Below are 26726 nucleotides of genomic sequence, written 5' to 3' on the forward strand. Positions count from 1 at the left end.
CTGCTTCAGTTCACCTACTCTGTACAGTGTAAAAAACTTCTTTGTCACTCACTTTACTTACCAGGAAAAAACACAAAGCCAATATCATACATTGCCTCCCACAGCACAGGTGCAGAACAGCATCATATGGCCTTGTTGAGTACTCTTGATGCGTCCCACACACAGTCTGCTACTTATCTAGTTTCCTCTGATGTGTAGTGCACACCTGGCCTATTTAGGGGGGATGCTGAAATTCCCAAACCTATGGCACAAAGCCGCAGCCCAGTTTGTCACAAAAACTTCATTCAACTAAGAACCAGGGAAACATGATTTAGCTTGTTAGTCTACTTCTTCCAGTTGTACAGTCATTTGTCATCTGCCCTATATTGACCTGTAACTCTTCCATCCTAAGTGCTTCTCAGTTTCATTCAAAGTGAATTTTATGTCTTCCTTACATTTGGCAGGATGGCTTTATTGTCTGTAAACCTTTGTTGGTATTTGACAACTTTGCATTACTCTTACAAAATTTTATTACATTTTTTTTAGATAGCTGCTATGGCAGTGTGATAAGTTGAAATCTTGTCTTTCCCTGTTCTTTGTTCTTGATTTTATGTTGTTCCCTCTTGAATTTTGTAGATATTGCAGATTACACTTCTCTCTGTTCTTCATCCAGAATTTCAAAACTCTTTCCTAATCTGACAATTATCTTAGTTCTCAAATACCATGACTGTGTGCTGGATTTTCTTTATTCATCCTTCTGTTGTTAATGTGGGATCGGAGTTGTTTCTGGTACCTCTCTATTTTCTGATGCCAAAATCTTTGTCTTGTAGCACCTTGTCAGTATTTCCTTAATTTCTTTAGGATGTTACTGTTGACATAATTTCAGAAGCTTCAAGGGACATTAATTGGGTGAATGGTGAGTCTCACATTTTTCTGCACTTCCCATTATGGTACTGCGTTGTTGTTGATGCTGATAATGTGAAATTGTATTGATACATCTCTTGTTTGTAAAATTTGGGTACCAGACCAAATGACACTATGCCCTATACCTGCCAATGGTTTTTAATAGTCCTGAATGCATGCTATATAATCCTGCTTGGTTGTTTGAGCTTAAATCATTGGTTGTTCTGTCATGCTCTGGCTGCAATACTGATCACAATTTCTTCCATATCTGTATCTTGCCTGTCTTCTGGCACAATGTATGCAAGCTATCCTTCACGCAGACTCTCACAGTCTATTTGTCCTTTCTTTTGCACTTAACATACAAGTTGAAGATGAGACTATTCTGTTATTTTTGTGCTCTGTATATATATATATATATATATATATATATATATATATATATATATATATATATATATGACACAAACATACACACAAAATTCTAGCTTTCGCAACAAACGGTTGCTTCATCAGGAAAGAGGGAAGGAGAGGGAAAGACGAGAGGAAGTGGGTTTTAAGGGAGAGGGTAAGGAGTCATTCCCATCCCGGGAGCGGAAAGACTTACCTTAGGGGGGAAAAAGGACGGGTATACACTCGCGCGCGCGCGCACACACACACATATCCATCCACACATATACAGACACAAGCAGACATATATGTGTGTGCGCGTGTGCGCGCGCGTGTGTGTGTGTGTGTGTGTGTGTGTGTGTGTGTGTGTGTGTGTGTGTGTGTGTGTGTGTGTGTGTGTGTGCGCGCGCGTGTGCGAGTCATACCCGTCCTTTTTTCCCCCGTAAGGTAAGTCTTTCCGCTCCCGGGATTGGAATGACTCCTTACCCTCTCCCTTAAAACCCACATCCTTTCGTCTTTCCCTCTCCTTCCCTCTTTCCTGACGAAGCAACCGTTTGTTGCGAAAGCTAGAATTTTGTGTGTATGTTTGTGTTTGTTTGTGTGTCTATCGACCTGCCAGCGCTTTCGTTTGGTAAGTCACATCATCTGACTGTTAATAGTATCATGTTCTGGTAGCCAAGAACAAGAACTTTATTACTCCTGAGGTAAAGCTATGTAAAGATTGTCCTGATGTAATGGTTTCTCACAACACGATAACAGTTCTTGTATGTACAAGTAGAGGATTTCTGCATTTAACATTTGACGATGCTGCTATGGCTGCAGTACATTAGGACTTCGCTTTTAAGAAACAGATCTGATGATGGTCATTAAAGACCGAAACCAGTAATCTGTTAAACAAAAAAGATTGTGACCATAGACGTAAATTAAAGGAAACTTACAAGCAGAGGACACTGTCAATCATTGTAAAGAAGCATTGTCATAGGCAGAGTCAGTATATGTGGTGCAGGCAATGCCTCTGGTTTTATCGGCAAGTGCTGCACTCTGATGATTAGAGTGATGGCACTTTCGATGTAGAGTCAAGACGGGCAGTGGGATTTGCACTGGCTGGTGATCTGCTGTTCAGTGTCCTATAAAGGCTACCTGGCAGAGGAATACAGGGAAGTTGTGTAATGTCACATGGTTTGCAGACGTGAGCTAGTGCTTGCTATATCTGGTGGATGTGACATCACCAATACTGCAGCGGCTGTTGAGGTAGCATGGCCTGTGGCTGCGTCGCAGGTCGTTTGATAGGACTAAAATCCGAAACCCTCTATTTTGTGGCATATGGCTGGATCGTAAGGGACCAGCCATATCCCGCATTCTCCTTTCCTTTGGAGGAGACGACTGAGCCATCTCGCTGTATAGATGGGGCTGCGGCAGAGACGACAGTTGAAGTTACAATAATATTCACATGATTAGGGAAAAATTGTTTGTATTGTATTAGTGCACAATTAATTTTTGATTGTGAACTGTGTCCTTACACTGACACACATTGCATCAAAATTGATCAACTCACACTGTGACACATTACTTCAAAATAGTCGCAGTTGCAGCATGTGTGTTCCTCTGCTGTGCCAGAAAATGTTGTGTACAGTATATTTCCCAAGTATGTGAAAGTGTTTGCAATAACTAGGTCCAACTTTCCACACATCTATATTTGTTCTTTCCACTACTCAAAATGTTTCAGCTTATCATTTCCCGTGAGATTGCCAGGGGCTTTTCTGTCTACTGTTACAGCCAACCATGGAGTTAAAAACACGTGTGTAATAAATTGTTCATCAAAATGCTTTTTTGGGATCTTGTCATACTATAAGTGCACAGAGAAGAATGAATCCCACTCTAATAAACCGTACCTTAAGAGTTAAAAGGGCATAAGTCTGATTTCTGCAATTTCGACTTAAGACATTAGTTGTAATGCCCCCCACACTGCTTGATTTGCAGGAGAAGTTTGACAGAGTGGTTTGAGCCTCATTTTGGCAGTGGTAAAAGGGCACAAATGAAGCAGTGTGTTGGTATTATAAATATAGGGTTAAGTCAAAATTGGGGTGCTAGACTTAATGCTTCTTCACCTTTTAGATTTGGGAGTAGGTCCTTAATAACATGAGGAGTCATGTTTTATTTAATTTCTGCTACCTGAATTTTGGGTCTTGGCTTGTTCACTTCTTATGCTACATTCGCTCCCATACTAAATATTGGCATTGCAACATTTAAAAAAAATTCACGCACATGTCCTTTTTCCATATACTTCTAAATTTGTTCAGACTGTCATCCAGATGTATATCACTGTCATATGAAATATAACACCATAAATATTGGAAAAGTATTTTACTTGTTCTGTTATTTTGTTGTAACTTATTTTGTTGTCTTCGGTAACTATTTGTTCTGGGTGGTCACTTTTCATTGAATGGCATTGTGTTAATTTCATTGCAGAAATTTCCGGATTGTGCTGTTGCTGTCTTGTTTCTAATGTAAACTGTGTGTTACATTTTGTTTTCACTATTCTATGTAGATCATTACCATTGAACATTGCATTTAGTGAAATACTTTCCCTATACAAATGCGTAAGTATGTCTTTGATCTTCGTAAACATCCCATCCATGTATATAGGGTGCCACACAGCTTTTAAGGTAAAAATTTTATGGCTTGTAGAGGATCCTTAACCGAGTCTGTGAAAGATCTCTGATGTGTCTCCTTTCTTAAAAACAGATAATATTTGCTTGGCACTGTTCCTAATGGACTTTGATTCTTCAGTCATATGTTGCAAAAGTTTAAAATAGTTACGGATGAAATGACACTGTTGATTACTGTATATAACAATGTTTGCTGACAATGTAAATTTTGTTTTCTGTATTTGAAACAATATTTCTGTGATCTTTGATGTGGTTTTCTTATTGCAGGTTGTGGTTGGTTTTTGACTTTTCCTGTAAGCATCCCAAACCTTACAGAGTATAAATTATATTTTTTCTACATTTTATTACATTTTCTTCTTTTCCAAGTTTGTTATTTAGTCCTAGTGCTTCTATTTCCGCTGCTTCATGTATGTTCCTCTACATCTCCACTTACATCTGTTTCTTCTGTCTTGATGGTCATCTTATATTGGTAAGGATTTATAATGCATTGATCATCTAAGAGGTGTACTTCAAAGAACTTGTCAGTTTTCACGAGCTGTTTGCGTATTTTCCCACATGCTGCTGAAATCTTAATAGTGAACATTACTAAATAATGGTCCATCATACATCACATCCTCTTTCTTTGTTGACTGTGAAGAAATTTTCTTGTGTATGATTGATTATGTAATCATTTATCTTCACCATTTCGTGGCACATGTGAACTACTTAACTTTTATTTTAAAAAAGGTGTTGATTTTGTTAGTAGGTTAAATACTTTAAATCGCCTCCGTCTTAATATCTGCAATTGTATGTTTTGTTATTCCGAACCACGTAAATTGTCACATGGTCCACTCTTATGTTCATATTCTCTGCTAGTTGAGTTGCCAGTGTTGCCCAGATATGCATTTGTTTCAGTTCTAACAATTGAAACTCCAGTTTGGCATATCAACAGTGTAAAGCTCCCAGGGGCTCAGCATTCATTTGCTGGGTACGGGCTTGGCAAACCCGGGGTTCCTGAGCTGGGGACTGGTAAGCGCCGCCCGTCCCCTGTCACCGTAACCTCTGAGCATACTTCAGCGACCACCGTGCGGCGTGGCGGTGGAACGTTGTGTGTCTCAGGGAATGGGGATCTTGGCTTGACCGCCCGGATCGCGAGGATGGAATAAACCTCTATAAAAAAAACCTCAATCTCAAGGTGTGCTGCGCGCTGATGAGATGCATGGCTGTTGAGGTGGAACAGTCGATAGCGGGCAACCTCTGGGGAACCTGCTGCACCTCAGTTGTATAAGGCTTACCTAGGCACGCGGCGCTCTGTCTAGGTGGACTTCTAGTTCCCTAGCTGCTCATGGGACCGCGATGGATCCTTCGAAATCCTCTTTTCTTCCTCCCAGCGGAAAAGGTGGGCTGCTGGAAGGTTCTAACACCCAGTCTCTTAAGAGGGCCCGTGCAGTCAGTCCCCCTGACTCGGGCGCTTCTTTAACAAGTCCAGTCTTAGGTAACAGAATGCATTCTGGTAATCTGAATGTGTTTCTCATTGTGAAACGGAAGGAGGGTAGTTTTGAGAAGGTTTCGCCCTTCTATATACAAAAGGGATTGGAGGGAATCTGTGGCTCCTTAAAATCGGTGAAGCGCTTACGTAATGGGACCTTGCTAGTGGAAACTTCCACTTCCCAGCAAGCAACTAACCTCCAATCTGCTAAATGCCTTGGAGAGTATGCCATAGACACTGAACTGCACAGCACCTTGAACTACAGCAAAGGTGTTGTGACATGCCGGGATCTAGTTGATATTCCCAAGGAAGAACTGCAACGTGAGTGGGCTCCAGAAGGTATCGTTGATGTCCAACACATCATGAAGAGGTTGATGGCACTCTTGTCAAATCCGACTCCTTTATTCTAACCTTCAGTAGCACAAAACTTCCTGAACATGTTAAAGCTGGCTTCCTTCGCCTTAGTGTGAGGCCTTATTTCTCGGCCCCAATGCGCTGTTTCAAATGCCAGCGTTTTGGACATACCACCCTCGGCTGTAAAGGCGAAGCGACTTGTGGAAACTGTGGTCAGGCTGCTCATGAAGGAGTTGGTTGCTCGTCTCCGGCTAAATGTGTTAATTGCTCTGGGAACCACCCTGTTTGGAGTCGGGACTGCCGCATATTTTTAGAGGAATGCAAGGTCCAGGAAATAAAAACGACCAAGCGTATCCCCTATGGTGAGGCCAAGATGATTTATAAGTTGATGCAACCTCCCACATTTGCTACATCTTTTGCATCGCTGGTACAGAAGCCTACTCCAAAAGTCGATGCCTCGACGCAGACTGAGGTGGTGAGTGTTGGCACTAACACCTGCAGCTGTCAGTGCACTTGCACCGCAGCCGGTGTTTCAGAGCCAGTAGCCCCTACTCAAACGGCAGACAAGGGTACAGTGGCGAACTTGGTCCAGCCCCTCGCGCCTCCAACAGCTGAGGTTGTCCCCAAGCCCAGTGCGCCAATTACCACTCCCACATCAGCTCCCTCAAAGTCCACCAAACCACAGAAAGCTACTGTACAGCAGCAACAGCGGGTCAAATCCCGTGGTAAACCATCTGACCATGCGGATGTTGTTTTACGCGAGGCTTCATCTGATTCTTCCCCAGAGTTGATGGAATACGATGTATGTGTGGGGCACTCATCTCGTCCCACGCCTGCCCCTCCACCTGCTGCGGTCTCCCCGCCCCGTCGGAGAGACAGGATGAAGGTACTACCCCCCAACATAGATGGCTCCCATACTCCAGTGGAACTTGCAAGGGTTCAGGACGCATGTGGAGGAACTTCGTCTACTTTCTCAGGGTAGACCACTGTGTCTCTGTCTCCAGGAGACGTATTTCCATCCAACATACTCCCCTGAGATACGAGGCTATACACTCCACAAAATGGACGACCTGCGTGGAGAGAGAGCTAGAGGAGGCGTAGGTATTTTCGTCAGGACGGACTACCTCTCCTCGCCTCTCTCACTTACGACGACTCTACAGGCCGTCGCTGTGTCCGTGCACGTGCGTCATCCATTGACTGTATGTTCACTTTACTTGCCCCCACACGATGCTCTTGATGAAGCGGCCCTTACCGACCTTCTTACACAGCTCCCCCAGCCATTCATTATTTGTGGTGATTTTAATGCCCACAATGTGCTTTGGGGCTCTGCAATTACCTGCCCCAGGGGTAGAGCAATTGAGAGGCTTCTCCTGTCATCCTGTGCCTACTTGCTGAATGGAGGACAGAGTACTCATTTCTGCACGGCGACTGGGTCGTTCTCTGCCATTGATCTCTCGCTTTGCTCTCCAACTCTTGCTGCCAGTGCTCACTGGGAAGTGGTCGCTGACTTTCACGGCAGTGATCATTTCCCAATCTGGATTCACCTGCCAGATGGCGTGGGCCCCGAAAGGCGACCACCACGATGGGTGCTCAGTGGAGCTGACTGGACACTTTATAGCCAGTTGGCCCAATTCGAACACTGTGCGAATGTTGAGATGTGGGTGGATCATATTACCAACACGGTCCACCACGCCGCTGCAGCATCCATTCCACAGTCCACAGGCCACCGGAAAAGGCCACCTTTGCCTTGGTGGAGTGCCGACTGCTGCTCTGCAATCAGGACCAGGCGTGCGGCTCTGCGTCGGTTCAAGTGTCGGCCGACTGCTGAGAATCTTGCAGCCTTTCGGGTGGCGAGGGCAAGATGTCACCGCATTATTCGTGAGAGCAAGAAGAGGTCATGGCAAACGTTCCTGAACACCATTAATCGTTCCACCAAAAGTACCATTGTGTGGGAGACCATCCGGAAAATTTCTGGCAGAGGGAGGTGCCCCATAGCTGCTGTAATGTCTAACGGCACTCTCCACATGGATCCGCGAGACATTGCCCAGACTATGGCAGCGTATTTTGCCACAGTTACTGCAACAACCAGTCAGGATCCAGGTTTCCAGCGCCATAGAGCGGTTGCTGAGAGATGTAGTCTGAACTTCCAGTCCACTTCTCATGAAGTTTACAACTGCCCATTCTCTATGTGCGAGCTGGATTCTGCATTGTCTGGAGCTCGTGACACATCCCCTGGTCACGACAGGATCCATTACAGTATGCTATGGCACCTCACAATGCGCAACAGAGAACTCCTCCTCGCACTTTTTAATGACATTTGGGTGTCGGGTAACTTTCCTGACGCGTGGCGTGAGGCAGTTTTACTCCCTTTTTTAAAACCTGGGAAAGACCGCACGAGCCCAAGTAGCTACCGTAGTATTGCCCTCACTAGTTGCATAGGGAAGACCTTGGAGCGGATGGTCAACTGCCGCCTTGTTTGGATGTTAGAATCCCGGCAACTCCTTAGTCGCTTTCAGTGTGGGTTCAGGAGGTTCCGTTCCACCTTCGATAATCTTGCCCTCCTGGAGGCGGCTATACAACAAGCTTTCCTCCGCCGTCATCACCTTCTAGGTGTATTTTTCGACATCGAGAAGGCCTACGATACCACTTGGAGGCGTCTCATCCTGGCGCAGCTTCACGAATGGGGTTTTCGTGGTTGTCTTCCTCTTGTTATTCAGTCTTTCCTCTTGCCACGATATTTTAGATACCGAATTGGTGACGTCTTGTCTGATCGCTTTGAGCAGGAGAATGGTGTCCCTCAGGGTAGCGTTTTAAGTGTGTTTGCCATCGCTATTAATAGCATTACGTCCATAGTGAAAAGTCCTGTCCAGTGTTCTTTGTTTGTGGATGATTTCTCTTTGTTCTGCTCTTCTTCAAGCCTTGCAACGACAACTCGTCAGTTGCAACTTACGATTAGGCGTTTGGATGACTGGGCGCAGAAGAGTGGATTAAAGTTTTCCACCGAAAAGTCTGTATGTGTTCTTTTTAACCATTCTCGTTCGATTTTAACCTTTCCTGAGTTGCGCTTGAGGGACACTATTCTTACTTTTCAAGACACGGTGAGATTTCTGGGGCTCATTTTTGACTCGAGGCTCACGTGGTTACCTCATCTTAAAGACCTGAAACGGCGGTCGCTTCAGGCTTTAAGTATTTTAAAATATCTTAGCCACAGTACATGGGGAGCTGACAGGACGTGTCTGCTCCAGTTTTACAGGGCGTTTGTGTGATCTCGGCTCGATTATGGGGTGCACGGTGTATGGGTCTGCGAGGCCTTCGTAATTAAAGATTTTGGACGTTGTCCACCATGAAGGGCTTCGGTTGGCCACTGGGACATTCCAAACTAGCCCCATACCAAGCCTCTGTGCAGAGGCAGGTGAACCGCCACTTCATATGCGGTGACGGCTACTTACGGTACGCCAGGCGTATAAAACTTTGTCCACACCCTACACACCTGCATACCATACCATTGCTCAGCCTCCTCTGGCACGGTTATTTCATAACCGGCAACGTGCGACGCAGCCCTATGGGATTCGCGCACAGGATTGCCTCGCTGCGATGTCTGTGGCTGGTCTTCGTGTTTTACGTCGCGGTTGGAGCAGATCTCCACCTTGGCTCCTCCGGTGTCCCAAACTTATTTTAGATTTGACTCGTTTTAAGAAGGATGGCACGCCAGATTTTACATTCCAGTCGCTGTTTTTTAACATTTTAGATGTGCATCACGGTTTTACTGTCGTTTACACTGATGGTTCCAAACAGGAGAATTTCCTTGGCTGTTCTGTGGTGTTCCCTGATCATGTTACCCGGATTCGCCTCCCTGTTGAATATACCGTTTTCGCAGCGGAGCTCCATGCGATCCTGAAGGCACTGGAGCAGATGCATCGTGTTCGGGCCGATCGATTTCTTCTCTGCTCCGATTCTCTTAGTGCCTTCCAATCACTGCAGAACCTATACCCGACTGAGGAGATGGTCCAGCTGATACATGACCAACTGTACTTGCTCCAACAGCGGGGTAAAGAGGTATCCTTCTGCTGGGTGCCTGGTCATGTCGGCATATGGGGCAATGAACAGGCTGATCGGGCTGCCAAGGAGGCCTGCAGAGAGCAGGATGTGGTCCAGTGTCCTATCCCCTTGCAGTCATCGCTGCACTCCACAGGAAGTGCATGGAGTTGTGGGAGGACGAATGGCTGGCGGTGACGGCCAATAAACTGCGGTCGGTAAAGTCAACCACTCGGCCGTGGCGTTCCTCCTGCCGGTTGCTCAGGCGGGAAGAGGTGGCCCTCACACGTCTTCGGATCTGGCACTGTCCTCTCACACATAGCTTTTTATTACGGCGGGAGGATCCTCCGTTTTGTGATGCTTGTGGTGTGCACATCTCTGTCCGGCACATTTTAACAGACTGCATTTTATACCGTGATGCACGGGCAGAAGCACAAGTTGATGGGGATCTACCTTGTGTTTTAGCTAACGATGAGGTGTGTGTGTCTAGGGTTTTTAAGTTTTGTGATGTGTCTGGACTCTGGCCTAAACTTTTAGGCTGGAGGTTTTAGTGTGTTGCAGAGTGGCTGACTCCTCCCTTTTTTCCTTGCGGTCAGCCAGCCACTTCCATCTGCTACATTGTTTTAGCTCCCTCTACCATTTTCTTCCTGTGTTGTCCATGTTTTACTGCTGACGCCCTGCTTCATCCCACGCTTCGGTGTGGGTGAGCACATTTTTTCAATGATTGTTCCCCGTGTTTTATGTTCTGTTTTATGTCAATGTTCTGAGGTTTTTTTTCTTGACACCCGTCTCACTATGATACTGCACGGGCGCTGAAGACCTTGCTGTCGTGCGCCCACAAACCCCTGTACTACTATCAACAGTGTAAGGACGAGGATAGATTGCTACTCACCTAAAGATCACATGTTTTTGCCTACGTGCAACTAAATGTGTCATCTTTATGGTAAGTAGCAAGCTATCCTTTTCATTATATTATTGTTTATTTCAATTCTAATAGCCAGACTCCTCCTGCCCCTTCCTCTGCGCTGTATAAAGTGATTTTTTAGATATATTTAGTGCCATACATGCATACTGTCTGCTTAACATGTTGCAAATAGTTAGTATCAAAGAAATAATAAATTAAAACATACTGCTTTATGCGGCAGTTTTTCATGCAGCTTAATGTTTATGATGTCATACTCCTGAACGGTGCTGTACAATGATATAACCTTGCATGTACATTCAGTGCTACATTTGAACACAGTGTGTCGTGAATACCGTTTGTAGTAAAGAAGTGACAAATTGAAACATCAGCCTGATGTGACAGTTCTATTGCATGAACAATGAAAACATAGTTAGCGATAAACTTCTTTTCCTTTCATCATTTTGTAGGGGGTGGAAGTGACACTGAGTAAAAGTTTCAGGAAAGTTTGAAATTATGCTTAAAGTTTGTTGAAAGTCGCTAAGTGCTCTCTTCTCAAATACTGGATGAATAAAATCAGGGTATTCACACTTTGTGGCCTACACTACTACTTCACCCTCACCCTTACTCCTTTGATAGGTAGGTGATTCTAACCTGCAGTGATTCTTTCCAAACAGTAAGTGACATGTGTACTAGGTTTGGTTGAAACTGGTCCATTGGTTTTGGAGGAGATATGGACTATACAGATACATAAATTCATGCATTCACATTTATTATATTTATACATATCTTTTTTTCTGTGATCAGATTTTGATGAACATAAATATATAAGGTGCCCCAAGTTATGTTAAAGGTTTTGAAAACCTCATGAAAACTAGTCTGCCGCTTTTGGAGATTAGCGTGTTCAAAGATGGACAGACATGACAGATTGACAGATGTATTAGTAATATACTGGTAAGCGGTACATGATGATTTTTATCAATTTGGTCCAAAAGTTTTGAAGAATTTTCAATTTTAGCCATCTCTTTACCCCAGGTTGCCTCCCTCATTATTTGTTCCTTTCTATATTCCATTTGTCTCTACTCCATCTGATAGCAGTGTCTTTCATTGAAATATTGTCACAGGTCATGGAAATATTATTTGATCCACAGCATGTACTTTTTAACTTAAGGAAACTCTTGTTGTATGTGATAGTTATTCACCTTTTGAGGATAATACACCATATCACTTTTGCTCACACTATTCCAGATTTGTTTTAACATGCTTAGCATGAGTCAAGACTAATAGAAGATTTGTTCTGTTTTCTGTAGCAGTAAGAATATCAGACTGTTATCCAACTTAGTGGTTGTCTAATACTTTTGATAACTGCAAAACTTTTTCCTCACTGGTGTGTTGCAGCAAGAGTCATGTTGGCAGTGGTTTGTTAAAACTGTCATTGAACTCTTCTTGTGGAACTGGAATGTTCTTCTAGGCTAACGAATTTTAGTATTTCTTTTTCTGTGCCAATGATCTCCTTTAAGAAACAATATCCAGCCATCCTCCATTGCTTAGCATTGATTCCTAGCATCTGTTTATCTTATTTGGTCATGTGTGTCTACAGTATATTTATTCTGTTGTAACAATAAAAGCTCTTTAGAGACAGAAGCTGAAAAAGTCCACCTTTACTTTAGGAGTATTAAATGTACTCACTCATAAATGTACTCACTCAGTTCACTAGTTTTGAAGTTGTGAAATCTTCGTAGGTTTTTTGTTTTAGAAATGACAGCTTCGGAGTGTTCATATTACTTTCTTACTGTATACAGTAAGCAGACAATGAACTTTGCTAGGCTAATGGTGGTGTAATGAAATGGGAGAGGTGGAGGCATAACAGGAATATTAAAAATTGTTAGAAAGCTGGTAATAATTGCTGTTAAAAGTTTGTTTGTGGATTTTTACCTCTTATGGTTGGTGCCTTACTAGCAGATAACTTCGCTGTGTTGCTAATCAGAGTACTCATTTCCTCCTTGAATGTATATGGTCCTGTTACTCAATGCATCACGATTGTTTCAGAAGGAAAAAAGAAAGTCATTGTCTACGTGTTCACTTATTTCTCAAAAATTAATCTTTAGAAAATGGCTTTAAGTAGAAAAAGTTCCATTTACATTTCCTTGTGTAGGAAGTTTGTAGTTATGCATGACATTAATACTAAATTGCTAATGACAGTCCTTCATGCTTCCACAGACCAGCAGTTGGTGAAATGGTAGTAGCTCAGCTTCCCACAGATCCGTTGTGGTACAGAGCTAAAATATTGTCAGTACTGCAGAATGGTTACCGTGTTGCTTTCTGCGATATTGGCATTTCACAGAAAGTAGAGAATGTGAGAAGAATCCCTGAGGGATTTGTAAACTTACAACAGATGTCTGTAAGGTGTGAAATTGTTAAGTATTTCATGACGGAGAGTGAGGTGTGGGAAAACTATATAAAGGTTAGTCAAAATGTTGTTGGTTCTACCATTATCTTAACTACAAGTGTTTTTGAAATGATGTCTATACAGAATCAAACATAAGTTAGGTCCCATTCATTGTAAAATTATAGTACCTAGAAATACTGAAAAAAAAGTTCAGATAACAGTAAAAGGCACAGTATTGTGCTGTAATTATGGCTTCTTGGTTTAACATAGTAGCTTGTTGCATATTTTGAAGTAAATTTCATCTACTGATCTGTTAAATTAGTTGGTTACCACTCTACTCTTTTGAAATGCTCTGTAACTACGTATCTACTAATGTGAACAAATATTTGTGTTTTACTGATTCACTACTACTACTACTACTACTACTACTACTACGACAGCACTTCACTAATGTGAACAAATATTTGTGTTTTACTGATTCACTACTACTACTACTACTACTACTACTACGACAGCACTCTGATATGAATTTATATTTATTTTTGGTGATACAGTGATACAGTGATTTGGTGATACAGTGACTTTGCAGTGTGATCAAATCCACATCTTCTACTTTCAACAAATGTACATGATTCATTATTTTGCCAAAAGTTATTTTCTTCGCTTATCTGTTGTTTTTTTTCCTTTGTTTTTGTTGTTTTCCTGATACTTCATATGTTTTTTCCTTTCTTTTGTTTTGTTTTAATGACTGCTCATGTCACCACAGTCATGTCATTTCTTGTTTTCTGCATTACCTTTTTGAAAATTTTTTTAGAACTTTATAGCATGGAGCTTTTTGTACAATTATTACTGCATTCTCCTTAAAAACATTTCAGTGTATATTTTAACATTTTGCTGTTTGGTCGTTTTGTGATCAAATAATAGTTAATTTATAAAAATATTTGACCTATTTTATGCAGTATCGAGTTTGTTTTGAATTACTTCTTCTTCACATATGCTTGAAACAAATAAAATGTTGTATATAATTTTGGCTATTGTATAACCACTGAAAATTGTGCTTCAAAATCGTAACGTAGTGGAGGAGGAAAAGGAAAACCCAGGGGAAGGGGGGGGGGGGGGGGGGGGGGAGGAGGGAGAGAGGGGATAAATGATGACAAAAGGGAAGGATGCAGCAAAATGAAGGGGAAATAGGAAACAGATTATCCTTAGGAAGCTGTGAAATAAGTGGAAGAGAGAGGAAAGCAACAGGATAAAACTTGCAGTATGGTTGTTAGGATTTGCTGGATGGAGGTAAGCCAGATGAAATAGCTGGTTATGTGTAGAGACATTGTTTAAGAATTGACAAGATGTGTTACTTCTAAGAAATTTGAGTGATTTCTTTTATTGTCTCACGTGGCCAGGCCACCGTAATTACTGCTAGAGTTATGCATACTCTCTCTCTCTCTCTCTCTCTCTCTCTCTCTCTCTCTCTCTCTCTCTCTCTCTCCCCCCCCCCCCCCCTCTCCCTCTCCCTCCCTCCCCCCCTCCCCCCCTCGCCCCTTCCATCCCCCACTATCCCCTCCATTTCTCATCTATATGTTGTCACATTGTGTTGACTTCATTGAATATCTCTGCGTATCACATAACTTACAAATTACGAAGTTGTTGCAGAAATTCTCATTTGAGAGGACGGCCGTTCAGGGCCCTGTCCGACCACCCAGCTTTATGCTTCCTGCGGTTTCTTTAAATTGCCAAAGGCTCTAGATCCATTTCTAAGAACTTTGCCATTGACTGTAGTAGTTAAACAGTTTTCCTTTCTTTTGCAAAAACTTGTCGAGAGAATACCAGCTAATGTCTGACCTTGTGATACTGCATTGCTTTAAGCTTCAATTTGCATGACATGGTTGAATATAGAAACTAAGCATTTAAAATGTATATTTCTAAATTTAGGTAGCTGGTTGGCTATTGTTTCCATTGAAAGTTTTCTTTTTCCTCAGATTGGTGGGAACCTGAAAATGACTATTGTGGGTGCTTATCCCACAAAAGTTATTGCGGATGTTGTAGATAATGTTGTTATCTGTACAGTTGAAGTGAAGAAATGGGATGCTATCGCAGAAGACAAAGGCATTAAAGTTGCAGAGTTGGAGAATAACAGCTTCGTCATATTGTCCACGTTTAACAGTCCAAGGACAATGTTTGTAAGACCAACCTCAAAGAGCATGCAAGAAAAATTTAATAGGATCCTGCAGGATGTTGCTGGTCATGCTTTCAAAGGTCTGTAGGAAAATGTGTGAGGTCATGTATTGTTATGCAGAAAAGTTGTACGTTACTTGAAATTTATTTTATCAATTTGCAGCACCACCTATGGATAGGTTGCCAATTAAAGGTGAAGTCATTGCTTGCAAATACAACAAGGATAACAACTATTACAGAGCAAAAGTGACTGGTTTTGAAAAAGATAAAGTGGTTGTTACTTATTTAGACTTCGGAAACACTGAGCTGGAAGACCTCAGTGATGTCAAAGAACTAAGTGAAGAATTGAAAAATGTATGTACTTTGTTTAAATATGTCTTTATTTCAGCTTAATTATTTCAATAACAATTTAAAAAATACTTTACTTTTCCTCTAGGTTCCTGCATGTGCTGTCAAGGTACACTTGAAGGATGTACCGGAGCTTCCACTTAACACACAGATTGTGGAATTTCTTAGTGAAATTACTTTGAAGGAAACAGATCTCAAAGTGGTAAGACAAGCTGAATACAATTCATATTCATGTCAGATTCCTTTAGTGTAACAGAAATAAAAGTCTGGAACACTAATAATGTGGCATATTACTCTTGACATTTCAAAACAAAACAACTAAAAACTAAGAAGATATTTGTAAGCTGTAGGTGGAAATAATGAATGAAACCATGCAAGGCAGGGAAGAATAAGGAGGTGGTAAATTCTTCTTGTCCTTTAGCATAGTTCTTAAGGTGGTAATGACTAGATGCTGTCCTTGTTCCTCTATCTTGTCTCTCTCCATCAATATGCTGGTAACTTCCTTTCAGGACTCTTAGTAGCGGACAATTTTTGGCAGTATACATGGTGTTCCAGATAAGCTGTTCACATGAAATGTTTCTGGAGCCACTTAAAATATTGTAATTCTGTTTTCTCCCAGGTAAATTGTGGAAAGTCATCACTAAACAACGTATGGTCTCTCTTTTACGGTTATTAGTTACAATGGTATCAGTAAAAACATTTGCTTTTGTATATGGAACTATGGTAATGTCTGCTGCTAGTATCATAGTTCTAATGGAAACAAATTCAAAAGCAGTCACCTCTTTAAAATCCAATTAATAGTTCCACAGAAGTTACAATGCATAGAAAATGAACATGAAATATATATCTGTCTTAAGGGGAAACTTGTTATTTCCTACCAAAAGAAGGAAATAGATTGTGTCGGACAATGAGGAAACTGCTGCGATACTACTATAAAAGGGCACAGAGAAACTGTGAACTGAATCTTTCATTCTGTCTGTTTTGTTCACATGTATTGAGTGTTGGTCAGGAAGAAAAAAAAGTAGAATGCCTCTGCTGTACAGAATACCCACCTAAATTTCCTGATGCAGTTGTTGTAATAGGGGTAAGACTCCAGTTTGTCAGATACAAAGTGTGAGAGCCATGTGATGAAAACTGTTGCCAGAGACTGGTACCTGTGGTGAGACTTTCCTGAATGTATGCATGGGAAATAGAGAGTAGTTACAGAACAGAGTTGGGAGGGCAATGTATTAGACCTTCTATTAACAGACCTGTGCTTTCAGATTCAACTAACAGATTAGAGCATCAGTTATCAACAGGTTATTACCACATCAGCGACTGCAGGAGTTAAAAGGAATGCAAAGCAAGTTAGCAAAATAGTTTTGGTTTGTAAGAGTGACAGAAAACATATTGCAGAGTACCTGAGCGGTCAACATAAGAGGATAAAATTGTGGAGACCAAATGGTTAAAGTTCACAAGCATTGTACTATATGCCGTACAGCAATATGTGCCAAATGAAATTGTGAGGCATGGAAAAGAGCCTGTAGTTGGCCTCATGTTGGTTCTCTACAAACTAACGGTGTAAGAAACCAAGAATTTGGGTAGATTGTCTGACATTAGCAGATGATGTGATATTGTCGTAGACCTGCTTTAGCCAATATTGGCTAAAGCAGGTCTACAGGTCTTTACTGAGAAGACACAGTACATGACAAACTTCAAGTCAGCTTCTAAATGGATAACAGCAGGAGAGAAATATCCAGAAGATGGAGATGTTTAAATACCTGGTGGGAGAGCGTTAGGAACTGGTCTGACGACAGGAAAAGAAACATTGTGAACATTACATTACCAGACAGAGATCTGGCCTCAAGCTTTAGATGTAGCAGGAAGTATGAATATAGTTGTTAACCACATTCACTGTAACTGACACTTATAAGTGCTACTAACACGTAAAACAGTTTCCACGAACAAGAAGACATTGTTGCAGATGCTTATAAGCATGGTGGATTATTCAGTGTAGTTCTGCAGCTATGAACACGTGCTTGCACAAGGAACTAAGTCTCCAGGAACAATCTTTTGTGCCTACAGTTTTGTTTTCTTGTGCTTAGTTGCCTGTGACATACAGGGTACAAAATCACAGCTAATCAATGAGCACCAGGATCTTCTAGCACTAAACGGAGTAGGAAGAAACAAAAATTTGCTACTGATCAGTTACTGACTGTATTAGAAAAGTGATTTTGTATTTGACGTTAAAGAATCAGAGGAAGACACCTGGAATCTTGAGAATGCATGAACTCAAGTGTAGTCACTATTGTGTGAAAGCAGACTTTTCAAGTAGTTTTGTGACAGTGTAGAATTGGGACATACGGACCTTGAAGATGATGGAATCATTGATGGTGGATAATCCCCACTGGCAGAAGTTAGTATCTCAGGAGAAATGTGGCATGATGAAACACATGATTTGCAATATCACCCGTCCACAAAACAAGAATGTCTGTTTATTCATCTCACCAGAATACATGAATGGATTTTGTTTTGCTATTAAATACAGATGACGTGAGAGGATAGTTGAAGAAATGAATGACTAGGCTGTAAATTTATTTTTAAGCAATAATACAAAGAACAAGTATACGATTTGTAGCTGGAAACATGCTTGTAAAAGTGGAATACTTGTCTTCTTGGGTATTTCATTTCATACGGGCAATGTAGGTCGTACCCGTGGTCTAGGGGTAGCGTCTTTGATTCATAATCAAAACGTCTTCGGTCCCGGGTTGGATCCCCGTCACTGCCTAAATTTTGATAAATAATCAGCATTGGCAGCCGAAGACTTAAGCCTCATTCTGCCAATGGCCTTGTCAAAGAGGGCGGAGGAGTGGATAGAGGTTCAGGGCACTCTTGTCCTAGGGGTGGGAAATTGCCCCTAAAGGCGGAAGAATCAGCAATGATCAACGACATGAGGATGCAGAAGGCAATGGAAACCACTGCATTAAAGACACGTAACGTGTATCCACAGGACATTTGGCCTGTAATTGAAGAAGTGTCATGATGATCTCTCCATTGGCAAAATATTCCGGAATAGTCCCCCATTCGGATCTCTGGGAGGGGACTGCCAAGGGGAAGGTTACCATGAGAAAAAGATTGAATAATCAACGAAAGGATAACGTTCTACGAGTCGGAGCGTGGAATGTCAGAAGCTTCAACATGGTAGGGAAACTAGAAAATCTGAAAAGGGAAATGCAAAGGCTCAATCTAGATGTAGTAGGGATCAGTGAAGTGAAGTGGAAGGAAGACAAGGATTTCTGGTCAGATGAGTATCGGGTAATATCAACAGCAGCAGAAAATGGTATAACAGGTGTAGGATTTGTTATGAATAGGAAGGTAGGGCAGAGGGTGTGTTACTGTGAACAGTTCAATGACTGGGTTGTTCTAATCAGAATCGACAGCAGACCAACACCGACAACGATAGTTCAGGTACACATGCCGACGTCGCAAGCTGAAGATGAACAGATAGAGAAAGTGTATGAGGATATTGAAAGGGTAATGCAGTATGTAAAGGGGGACGAAAATCTAATAGTCGTGGGCGACTGGAATGCAGTTGTAGGAGGAGGAGTAGAAGAAAAGGTTACAGGAGAATATGGGCTTGGGACAAGGAATGAAAGAGGAGAAAGACTAATTGAGTACTGTAACAAGTTTCAGCTAGTTATAGCGAATACCCTGTTCAAGAATCACAAGAGGAGGAGGAGGTATACTTGGAAAAGGCCGGGAGGTACGGGAAGATTTCAATTAGATTACATCATGGTCAGACAGAGATTCAAAAAATCAGATACTGGATTGTAAGGCGTACCCAGGAGCAGATATAGACTCAGATCACAATATAGTAATGATGAAGAGTAGGCTGAAGTTCAAGACATTAGTCAGGAAGAATCGATACGCAAAGAAGTGGGATACGGAAGTACTAAGGAATGACGAGATACGTTTGAAGTTCTCTAACGCTATAGATACAGCAATAAGGAATAGCGCAGTAGGCAGTACAGTTGAAGAGGAATGGACATCTCTAAAAAGGGCCATCACAGAAGTTGGGAAGGAAAACATAGGTACAAAGAAGGTAGCTGCAAAGAAACCATGGGCAACAGAAGAAATACTTCAGTTGATTGATGAAAGGAGGAAGTACAAACATGTTCCGGGAAAATCAGGAATACAGAAATACAAGTTGCTGAGGAATGAAATAAATAGGAAGTGCAGGGAAGCTAAGACGAAATGGCTGCAGGAAAAATGTGAAGACATCGAAAAATATATGATTGTTGGAAGGACAGACTCAGCATACAGGAAAGTCAAAACAACTTTTGGTGACATTAAAAGCAACGGTGGTAACATTAAGAGTGCACGGGAATTCCACTGTTAAATGCAGAGGAGAGAGCAGATAGGTGGAAAGAATACATTGAAAGCCTCTAAGAGGGTGAAGATTTGTCTGATGTGATAGAAGAAGAAACAGGAGTCGATTTAGAAGAGATAGGGGATCCCGTATTAGAATCGGAATTTAAAAGAGCTTTGGAGGACTTACGGTCAAATAAGGCAGACGGGTTAGATAACATTCCATCAGAATTTCTAAAACCATTGTGGGAAGTGGCAACAAAACGACTATTCATGTTGGTGTGTAGAATATATGAGTCTGGTGACATACCATCTGACTTTCGGAAAAGCATCATCCACACAATTCCGAAGACGGCAAGAGCTGACAAGTGCGAGAATTATCGCACAATCAGCTTAACAGCTTATGCATCGAAGCTGCTTACAAGAATAATATACAGAAGAACGGAAAAGAGAATTGAGAATGCATTAGGTTACGATCAGTTTGGCTTTAGGAAAAGTAAAGGGACGAGAGAGGCAATTCTGACGTTACGGCTAATAATGGAAGCAAGGCTAAACGAAAATCAAGACACTTTCATAGGATTTGTTGACCTGGAAAAAGCGTTCGACAATATAAAATGGTGCAAGCTGTTCGAGATTCTGAAAAAAGTAGGGGTAAGCTATAGGGAGAGACGGGTCGTATACAACATGTACAACAACCAAGAGGGAATAAGAAGAGTGGACGATCAAGAACGAAGTGCTCGTATTCAGAAGGGTGTAAGACAAGGCTGTAGCCTTTCGCCCCTACTCTTCAATCTGTACATCGAGGAAGCAATGATGGAAATAAAAGAAAGGTTCAGGAGTGGAATTAAAATACAAGGTGAAAGGATATCAATGATACTATTCGCTGATGACATTGCTATCCTGAGTGAAAGTGAAGAAGAATTAAATGATCTGCTGAACGGAATGCACAGTCTAATGACTACACAGTATGGTTTGAGAGTAAATCAGAGAAAGACGAAGGTAATGAGAAGTAGTAGAAATGAGAACAGCGAGAAACTTAACATCAGGATTGATGGTCACGAAGTCAATGAAGTTAAGGAATTCTGCTACCTAGGCAGTAAAATAACCAACGACGGATGGAGCAAGGAGGACATCAAAAGCAGACTCGCTATGGCAAAAAAGGCATTTCTGGCGAAGAGAAGTCTACCAATATCAAATACCGGCCTTAATTTGAGGAAGAAATTTCTGAGGATGTACGTCTGGAGTACAGCATTGTATGGTAGTGAAACATGGACTGTGGGCAAACCGGAACAGAAGAGAATCGAAGCATTTGAGATGTGGTGCTATAGACGAAAGTTAAAAATTAGGTGGACTGATAAGATAAGGAATGAGGAGGTTCTACGCAGAATCGGAGAGGAAAGGAATATGTGGAAAACACTGATAAGGAGAAGGGACAGGATGATAGGACATCTGCTAAGACATGAGGGAATGACTTCCATGGTACTAGAGGGAGCTGTAGAGGGCAAAAACTGTAGAGGAAGACAGAGATTGGATTACGTCAAGCAAATAATTGAGGACGTAGGTTGCAAGTACTACTCTGAGATGAAGAGGTTAGCACAGGAAAGGAATTCGTGGCGGGCCACATCAAACCAGTCAGTAGACTGATGACAAAAGAAATGGGCAATGTGAAATGTGGGCAAGTGCAAGATTACTGGAAAAAATCCTCTGCTTCAAAATAGAGGAACAACAATGCGTTTGAGCAGTCATTTTAAGCTCATTACATTTTGTTAGAAATCCTCAGCAAGGATGCACAAAACGAGATGATGAGAGTATATAAAATATGACCTAAAATAAATTATTTTAATAATAGAATGTCAATTGTATTACCCAAGAAGAGACCTTATCATTAGATGAATTAATGATTATTTTGAGGGTGTGTTTGTCCTTTTGGCTACATATGTGAAACTAAAGGCACAAATATGGCATTACAATGGTTTTATAAATAAGTGTGCCATGTACATTGGAATGCTTATGATGTGTTTGAAAAGGCTGTTCTACAATTTGTTTTTATTTTTTATAGAAATACATGTTGGACACCATATTCATATGGGCAGTTATTACAACAGTTTTACATTATCTAAAACCTTATTGTATCTCAAAACGCATTGCAATTGGAGACTAAGGTTATATTGGAGGAACACCTGCAAAGAAATTGAATCTTTAAAGCTGCATAAAGGAATTAGATTTCGCAGTGGACAAATTGGTTTCATGCAGGAATTACAGTTGCTCTCTATATGCAAAGCATGATGATCGGAAAGTAGAAGAGTGGAGGAGAGGTTGGCCACACTTCCACTGAATTTCACATTAGAATGCTAAAAATGAAGAATTGATGCCAGCATATACTTCCAAAACCACTGCCATTTGTCAATTGCAATATGAATATGTCTGGGATTGTTAGGCCACATCCTACATAAGCGACAGAAGAGGCAGACAGCACACGACAGCTGATGAGACACCACTGCAGGAATGTTTACGGAAGTGTCCTACGTGGGTGACGTTCTTGGCGCTGCCTGTCCTCTGCTACAACTAGCGACGTTTGAATTCAAACGTGTTTGAATCTTGTTGCTGCAGCACGTGTGACATTGAGGGCAACAGCCATGTGTCTTTTCGGCAAAGCAGTGGAGAGTGGACGTGACGGCAGCTGTGAAATACTTATCATCTAGTTTTAAGAAAACTATTTGTTGAAAAAATTTGATTCTTCCACATCTTGTAGCTTGATATCTTTGCTTGTTAAAGGTCTGAATTTATTTTCGTTATTCATTGTAGTTACTGTGCTGCACAAAACTGAGTACATGCCTGCACACAATTTTTAAGAATGTGCAGAGCTAAAATCACATTGCATAGACTTTCTGTATAGTTCATTTAGACCATACATTATTGCATATGAAATATAACAGACATGTCTAAACTGTATTTAAAGTTGAGACCGGAATAACCTCTCTTCATTCTTTAGGTATTTGCAGTTATATCTGCGGACAGGTCGCATCAGTGCATCCGAATCCTTTCATGCTCTTCAGGAATCAAGTGGTTGTAAAAATCGTTGAATCTCATAAGTGGGTCAAGATATCAAAATGATGTTTTTTGGAAAGGACTATTTTATTGTATGATTAACACTTGATATGTTTTTGTAAACATGTGAGGAGAGTGTAAACAAGACTCTCTGTAAGTTACACCATAAGGTTTTGTCCAGATTTTCGTAGCAAACAAAGAGAGAGAAACAGGCAAATGGGGTATCAAAGTGACCAGCGTGAGGTCTAGTTTTGCATGAAAATATTTAACTGTCTGAAAGTAACCAGGATAATTAAGGAAAACTTAATGAGTTGAGGAAATATTGAAATATTTCACAAATAACTGCTGCCAAGCTGTGTAAATTGTCAAAAGGTTCATCTGTTCAAGGCCTAGCTATTTTGCACATAAAAAATACATTGGTGCGATATTTAAATGTCAAAAAAGGATTCCTTCGAATCAGGTTCCAAAGTTAGGATTTTCGAGAAAAGATGATCATAGGAAGGCAAACGAGGAGTCAGTAAGATCATGCATTCTGAATAAAACTTGAAAATAAAAAATGAAAGAAATAGGTCAAATATTTTGTGAAATGATTTGTGAAAAAGAAATAAATAGATCAGAGAAATGTTCTATGTGCCATTCAATGATGCTCAAAATCATGAACCTAAAATGATATGCATCAAACGTTACCCTAATGTTTTTTATTTCATTCTTTTACACAAATCGTTTCACTAAGCATTTGATTTCATTTTCAAAAATTTTGTGTGCTTTAACTTTTACAGACTATTCAGATCAACTGTAACACTTGGCCATAACACTGACTGCTGATGAGCTAAGTTCGCAACATCAAATATCTGTAAAATTTTGTGGTTGTTCATTGTAACTTATTAGGAATTTGTGCGTGATATACTGGGTTAGCTGTATATACACTTAAAAATCAAATACTTAGGCAAGACCTTAAAAAAATATTTAGTGATGCAGTGTAAACGGTGTACATAAAACTTAGTGTACAGAATTGTAGCTGAATCAGTTAAAAAATAGGAAGGAGAAGGGATCAAACCAGGACCATTTCATAGCTGTAATCTATAACCTGGAACGCTACTGTTACACAGCTAGCTTTTGTTAGCTGCACTCGTTCTTTGTATTTAGGGTAGTCAGTCATTCTTCCTAATTTATTGGCTGTTAATAGTTCTTGATCATGTAAAAAAACATTTGTCTTTAATTTATTGATGAGATACTCAAATGCTCCTCTGCTCATTCACGTGTATTCGAAGAATTTGTCTGCTGATCTTCGTAGTTGATGATATAAATTATGAAATTCTCCATGAAGATTCCTCCCTTCGTAAATTTCATGCACAGCATTCCTTTTTTGCTTTATTTTCCTAAGCAAAGCTAATTTTTGTGGCCTTACTCTCCAGCTACAATATTTTACAGTTCAGGGGTGCCATTTTATAGAAATAGCTAGTCGGCTCAAAGCAGCCATCTTGTAGTTTGAGATGGCTGCTTGCACGCAGGACACCCGGGCTTTTTGCCTGATGCTGCTGATTGTTGCTGGAGTGTCACATATCCAGATGTTGCTTGCTGTCAGTCGCTTCTGACGCTTGTGTAGGACATGGCCTTGGGCAGATTCTATCATACTATATATGTGAACTGAGGACAGTGTGCTGGCCTAAGAACAAAATTGACCTGCTATTTTTCAGTTTGCAGTACCAGTACCTGCAGTAAAATGACACTGTGTAAACTAAAATAAAAATAATAAAGTGACTGCTGCTTATATGGAAATTCCAAGAGAGATAGATAGATAGATAGATAGATAGATAGATAGAGAGAGAGAGAGAGAGAGAGAGAGAGGGAGGGAGGGAGGGAGGGAGGGAGGGAGGGAGGGAGGGAGGGAGGGAGGGGGGGGGGAGAGAGAGAGAGAGAGAGAGAGAGAGAGAGAGAGAGAGAGAGAGAGAGAGAGAGAGGAAACTCAATGAAATATACAGTGTTTGGAAGTGCAAACCAAATTAAGGAAAAAGCAAGTCATGAAGTGTAAAAAGTGCATTGAACTGGGCAAGCATACAGTCACAACTAATGAGTGCAGAGACTGGTGAACAATCCTGTAATTTGTTGGACAGCTGTGTAATTAAACATGATTAGGGACTGTTTTGTTTTATAACATGTATTCTTAATAATTATATAATATAAAATATAAAATTCGTTTTTTGTTTAATGTTTTATAATTGTTTCAGTGTTTTCAAAGCCAAGTTTTTTCTTCTTCACCAAAGACCTGCATTTGTTCATTATTTAAAATATAGTTTCTTTGCACTGGTAATAAATAAGAGACTCTAGAAAGGTTGTTTGAAGTAATGTTAGTAATGTTTGCAAACAAGTGCAAAAGATGCTTATGTGTGTTAATTTAGCTGTCAGTGTTACATGTAAAGAACACTAACTTCAGGGTTTTGCTAGAGTACGATTTCAGCTACCAGCACAAGCACAATTAAGTTACCATTTTGTGATTAATGGCTCATATTTACGTCTTCGGTGAAAGTGTTAAAAGACTAGAACTTGTGTAACAAAGAATTCCGGAGAGGATATTGGGTTCTCGAAAATCAAGAGATAGTTAATATAGAAGGCGAGTGAACCAAGAACAGTACACCCAGTTAGGGAGCGTATTGGACAGTATCAGCAAAAGGAGCAGCATGTTCTTAAGAAACTCGTTTAGAATGGGACACAGGACATTAACTCGCCAAATTAAACAGTTTCTTGGGAGTAAGAGAACCAAAGTACATTGGATCCAAGAGATTCAAAAGGGATCGGGAAGAAATGGGAATACAGGAACACAGAGATTTGCAACAGGCCGAATTTCAAATCCAGTATTCAGGCTCTCACAGGTTTCAAGGACAGCAAAATCGTCATGGACAGAAGAGTGAAGACTCTTGCAAAATAATAAAGATGGCCAAAATCAGTGTGCCCTGGAGACCAAGTCAAGAAACATTAAAAGAGTGCAGTAGATTTAATAAATAAGGCATGGTTGACCAGTGATTAAGACAACAAGTTTACAGCTTTTATTTGTATTGTATAGTCAGGGTGTATACGACCCAGGACAACCGGGAAAAGCCCGGGAATTTTTTCATCCGGGAGAAAACCAGGAAAAATCCGGGAATTTTTCGGAATTCCGGGAATTTTTCATTGTTTTAGCTTTCAGTTAAATTTTTGTAGTTTTGATTGCAGAATTGATCCTCTAGCAAAGAATGTTATTATATCCTGCTACTGGAGGATGATACTGCAGCAATAAAATATAAACGAGAGGGAAAAAAATAAAACTTTACTGGCAAAGGAAATATTAGGTTTGTTTGACCAGTTGCCAGCGGTCTGTTGTGCATGCGCATTTGACTCGCGTATAAGCAGGACCTTCTCCCGCTTCCCGCTACTTGAAGTTTGGCTATTACCTGTATCGGTAGTAGCAGCAATCAGCCAGATGCAAATGAGAAAAATTTTTCTCACGCGCCCTAGCTGCCAGATTCGCGCTTGCACAGAGTTGTCAGAGTTGTAGTGGGGAGGGGGCTAGTCTCCACGTGACCTGTGTTTACGTGAAGTGATTTTGCTGCTTCTCTTCGTGTGCAGCTCCAACGTCAAATGAAAACAAAACGGATTTCTATGGCCGGTAGCTATCGAGTGAATTAAAATACATTCACATAATTACGGAGGACAAAAATATATTATTAATTTCAGTTTTCCGATTTTATT

General features: G+C 40.9%; 1 protein-coding gene across 4 annotated transcripts in view; it reads left to right on the top strand.

The window, feature by feature from the left end:
• Positions 1 to 26726, top strand: part of LOC124612253 — a 215210-nt gene that overhangs the window by 138623 nt on the left and 49861 nt on the right. For all 4 annotated transcript variants that reach the window (XM_047140333.1, XM_047140334.1, XM_047140335.1 and 1 more), the window contains exons 16-19: positions 12917 to 13160; positions 15062 to 15338; positions 15421 to 15611; positions 15694 to 15807. In XM_047140333.1, coding sequence (XP_046996289.1) covers positions 12917 to 13160; positions 15062 to 15338; positions 15421 to 15611; positions 15694 to 15807 — 826 coding nt within the window. The remainder of the gene's footprint in view (positions 1 to 12916; positions 13161 to 15061; positions 15339 to 15420; positions 15612 to 15693; positions 15808 to 26726) is intronic.

Source organism: Schistocerca americana, chromosome 4 (genome assembly GCF_021461395.2).
Source record: "Schistocerca americana isolate TAMUIC-IGC-003095 chromosome 4, iqSchAmer2.1, whole genome shotgun sequence".
Classification (NCBI taxonomy): Eukaryota; Metazoa; Arthropoda; class Insecta; order Orthoptera; family Acrididae; genus Schistocerca; species Schistocerca americana.